At 42.7% G+C, this 4,723-nt stretch overlaps 1 protein-coding gene across 1 annotated transcript; it reads right to left on the minus strand.

The window, feature by feature from the left end:
* Positions 1–554: 554 nt before the first annotated feature.
* LOC139262498 (ferritin heavy chain-like) lies at positions 555–4,414 on the minus strand. The gene is made up of 5 exons (XM_070877678.1): positions 4,392–4,414; positions 2,724–2,832; positions 1,526–1,672; positions 1,000–1,122; positions 555–659 (listed from the first exon to the last, which is right to left on the minus strand). The coding sequence occupies exons 1-5, from the start codon at positions 4,412–4,414 to the stop codon at positions 555–557; spliced, it is 507 nt and encodes a 168-aa protein (XP_070733779.1).
* Positions 4,415–4,723: the final 309 nt, after the last annotated feature.

Below are 4,723 nucleotides of genomic sequence, written 5' to 3' on the forward strand. Positions count from 1 at the left end.
TGCATTAAGATGTAATTTCTGTTTAGGCAGATAGAATGCTCACTAGCAGGAACAGGTATTTTTATTCAACTGTTTAGATCCCAAGTTCTAATATTCCCTCTCTAAACCTATTTAATACACTCCCTAAAACCAACCTGTGACCATGCTTTGTCTCAGTCAGTAATGGCCTGAATTTACATTTGAAAAATTTAGACCTTGCAACAGGCATCTGAATATCTAACTCAATACATCACTATTACACCAGAGGAAAAAAACACTTCGGACTGAATCCCATAACACTGTTGCCCAACTCAGTGTAATTCTTGTTTGATTTAAACTACATTATATTAATTTAAAAATAAGCAATGATTCAACTATAGAAAGAAACAATCCAGTCCAATGTTGAACTGTTTATTTACAGATGTGACATTTTGCATCCAGGTCTCAGCTCTTTGTACAAAGTCACAAGCCATCATTCCCTACAAGACAGGGGGATAACTTATATAAATAAGAGTAACAAACAAAATGCTTGATCCCATCAGTCAGTTTAGTTGCTCTCCCCCAGGGTGTGCTTGTCAAAACAGGTACTCTCCCAGTCTCTTCAGGTTGATGTGATCCCCAAGCTTCATGATCATCTTCACTTGTTCATCCAAATAGTGGGTCTCCAGGAAGTCACACAACTGAAAGAGGGAAACTAGTTATGTCCAGCAGCAGATATCAAGGAATGTCAGCTTCCCCTTCAGAGTCTGCATTTTAATCCTTTTGAACAAGAGGATAGTCAAACAGTACAATTGAGATTGATGGAATTACTGCACCATTAGATTAAACTTACTGCACAATAGATGCTCAGATCCTGGGATCACAGACATATCTAGTCACTGTCCACAGTAGGCTAACTTCCCCCAAATGCAGACCGATAAGACCAACAAAGCTATTAGGCATGGAGAGCTTTTTATTAGGCCCAAGGTACCACAACATTCATCTTACCCAACAGCCCACATTAAATCATTAACAACTTACATAAGGGTCAGTGCTCCCAGTGGAGAGTTTGTGCAGATCCAGCAGACTCTGGTTCACATTCTTCATCTGCAGAGCTCTCTGCATCACCTCCAGACCATTGCTCCACTCATCCTGCTCTGGTTTCTGAAAGTACGTACATGCTCACAGTTCACTTACAATAGATTAAACAAATTAGAAAGTATTGAAGGAAATTAGTGGTGCAAAAGTCCACTTTACCATGAACCGGTGTGTTAGAATATAAAATTGACATTAAGCTATCATAACATTAGTCATATTGATGAGGCAAATTGCATAAGTGTATTTAAGGGGGAAGCTGGGCAAGTGTATGGAGAGAAAGGAATAGGATGATATGCTGAGGGGTTGAGATGAAGCAAAGAGGGAGGAGGCTCGCTGGAGTATAAACACCAGCAAAGACCAGCTTGGTCAAATGGTTTGTGTTGTAAATTGGAAGCAATTGCTTTAGCACATAGAGAACAATCAGTCTAAGGGGAGTTAGACAGAAGGCCACTCCTTTATAGAATCCAACCTTGATGTCAGACAAGATGATCAGTCCTCCACGCCGATTCTGGAATTCCATCAGTTTCTCAGTATGCTCACATTTCTCATGTGACTGCTCCTTGAAAAACTCCACAAAGTGACGCAGGGCAACATCATCCCGGTCAAAGTAGAAGGACTATGGAGAGATCAGTACAGTAGTTGGGTAATGCATGGCAGACCCAGAATCATGTGCGCAGTACATAACTTCAAGCTCAATTTTGCTTGCTTTCTTTCAAGGGTTCAAAGTCTCACTGAACCTGTATATACAGGCATCTCAATTATCTGGGTCCCTTGGGGATTGGTCTATGCCAGTTAAACGATTTCTCCTTCGAGCAAGTTGACATTAGTTCATGCTTACAGTACTGCAGGTGTGCTCTAATCAATAGCTGTAGCATCTCTTCTAATGCTTGAATTCTAGTCCTCGAGATCTAAAGAGCATTAGGCTTGTTGATTACATCCTGTAACTGCTAGTGGCATTTTAATGAATTATGAGAGGCAATGGAAGTGTGGGAGTAGTAGTGGGAGCCGAGGCAGGGTGGAGTGCTTAAAAGTGAGGCTCAACAGGCAACATTTGAAAGGAACATCAGCGTTTCAGTGACGTTGGCAGAGCGCACACGTGGAATTTTAAATGCTGTTATAACGGTTTCCCATTGCATCCGTGTGCGGATAAAGCGAGAGTTGCCTGTACATACATTGTTATGGAGACAATCGTTTGATTCCTTTACCCAATGGAAAGCCACAGACCAGTATCAAAGCCTTGATTTTCCGGAGGTAGGTGGGTGGGAGAAATAAAGTATTCCAGATAACCTTGGCAGATCATCAAAACCATTTTTTTATTAAACTATTCAAGTGGAGGGTGGGGGTGGTGAAATGGGAAACATTGTTGCAGATTTCTTCCACGCTTGCAGGAAAAGGATACTACTTGATTTCCCTCTAAAATGTCCTATTACATCCCCTCATTGCGTAGGGAAAGTCCATGGAATGATTTAGAATGAGGATACAAATTCTGAAATCAATGTATTGAGTGCAGAATGTATTCCAAATAAACTTCAACAACAAGCTCAAAAAAGCCCAGGAAAGTGAGTCATTCAAGATACTCAGAATAGGTGGGCTGGATACAACACAGAATTTAGTAAATTCACATTACATAGACCACTTCACAATGGAGACTAAAATACAAAACTCACCATAGAGAGATAAACATAGGAGGTATAGAGCTCCATGTTGATCTGCTTGTTGACAGCATCCTCACAATCCTGGTGGTAGTTCTGACACACTTGAGAAAGCAACTGGATTCTTTAATACAAATCAAAAATTTGTTGAAACAACAAACTGAGATTGAACCAACCTCAAACTCCTGTATTTATACTGCTGGATAATCCAGGGCGTGGCAACCTAGATAATGAGTGATGGTCCTCAATATCCAATCAAAAGTTGCTGCCTCTCAGAGCACCAATAAAGTAATGGGAGGAGTGGGATGCACTCTCAGAGCCAGTCAGATCTTTGAAGAATGAGCATCATTGGCTGACAACTCAATGAGGATCTCAATTGTCCTAACTTTCCTCAAGCACAGTTCAGATATTCAGAATCACAGGTTCAGAGTTGGATCCTCTACTCTTTAGACCAATCAATTGGGAAAAACTTGAATTACAAGTACCCCCTTTATAAAGCAGAATAAGCAATAAATTTAAATATGACAAAACTAACATAAGCACTTTTCCAAATTATAATTTAGTTCCCTGTATCCACACTGCACTCCGGTCCCTCTGGCCCATCAGTCACAGAAAGCCTCAAGCATACCGGGAGACACCGCGTGCTCCCTCTCCAGGGACACCCGGGCACGGACATAGCCGTAGAAGAGAGGCAGGCAGACGGAGAGAACACCCCATCGACCGTGCTCTGTCTGGACCAGTTAATGGCCACCTTGAAAGGTTCATTGAATCCTCTGTTGTTTGCGACTCAGTGTCTTTTTAATAGTTCTGGATGGTTCAGTGTGTGTATGAGGATCACCATCGTTCATTGGGTTGGTCATGGGCAAGTATCTGTGGGTTTGATGTAACATCTAAACATAGTGATTATGTTATAGGACTAGTAATCCAGAGGCCTGGACTAATGATCCAGAGACATGAGTAAAAGTCCCACCATGGCAGCTGGGGAATTTAAATTCAGTTAATTAAATAAAAATCCGTGATAAAAAGCAGTAATAAAATCCGTAATGTTGAGCTATCGGATTGTCGTAAAATCCCATCTGGTTCACTGATGTCCTTTAGGGAAGGAAATCTGCCGTCCTTACCTGGTCTGGCCTATATATGACTCTAAACACACAGCAACGTGGTTGACTATTAATTGCCCTCCGAAATGGCGTAGCAAGCCACTCAGTTTTAACAAACCGCTATGAGAAACAATAATAAGAATAAAGCAGGACAAGCCACCCGGCATCCACCTCGACATACCCAGCCCAGTCGACCCTGCAAATTTCTCTGCACTAACCTCTGGGGAATTGTGCCAAAATTGGGAGAGGAGTCCCACAGACTAGTCAAGCAACAACCTGACATAGTCATACTCACAAAATCATACCTTTCACCAATGTCCCAGATTCCTCCATCACCATCCCTGGGTATGTCCTGTCCTACCGGTAGGACAGACTCACCAGAGGTGTCGGCACAGTGGTACACAATCAGGAAGGAGTGGCCCTAGGAGTCCTCAACATTGGCTCTGGATGGCATGAAGTCTCATGTGTTCAGGTCAAGCCTGGGTATAGCTGAGAGACATAGCTCCCAGATTGGGCCTGCGACAGGTGGTGAGAGAACCAACAGAAGGGAAAAACCTATTTGACGTCGTGCTCACCAATCTACCTTTCGCAGATGCATCTGTCCATTACAGTATTGGTAACGGTCCAGACAGATAGTACGTGTGGAGAAGAAGTTCCATCTTCACACTGAGGACACCCCCCCATTATTCTGTGTGGCACTACCACCGTGCTAAATGCGATAAATTCAGAATAGATCTAGCGGCTCAAAATCCATGAGGCACTGTGGGTCATCAGCAGCCGCAGAATTGTATTGCACCGCAATCTGTAACATAATGGCCCGGCCTATCGTTCACTCATTACCATCAAGCCAACGGACCTAAGGTGGTTCAAGGAGGAGTGCAGAAGAGAATGCCAGGAACAGCACAAGTTGTACCT

This window comes from Pristiophorus japonicus, chromosome 4 (genome assembly GCF_044704955.1).
Source record: "Pristiophorus japonicus isolate sPriJap1 chromosome 4, sPriJap1.hap1, whole genome shotgun sequence".
Lineage (NCBI taxonomy): Eukaryota > Metazoa > Chordata > Chondrichthyes > Pristiophoridae > Pristiophorus > Pristiophorus japonicus.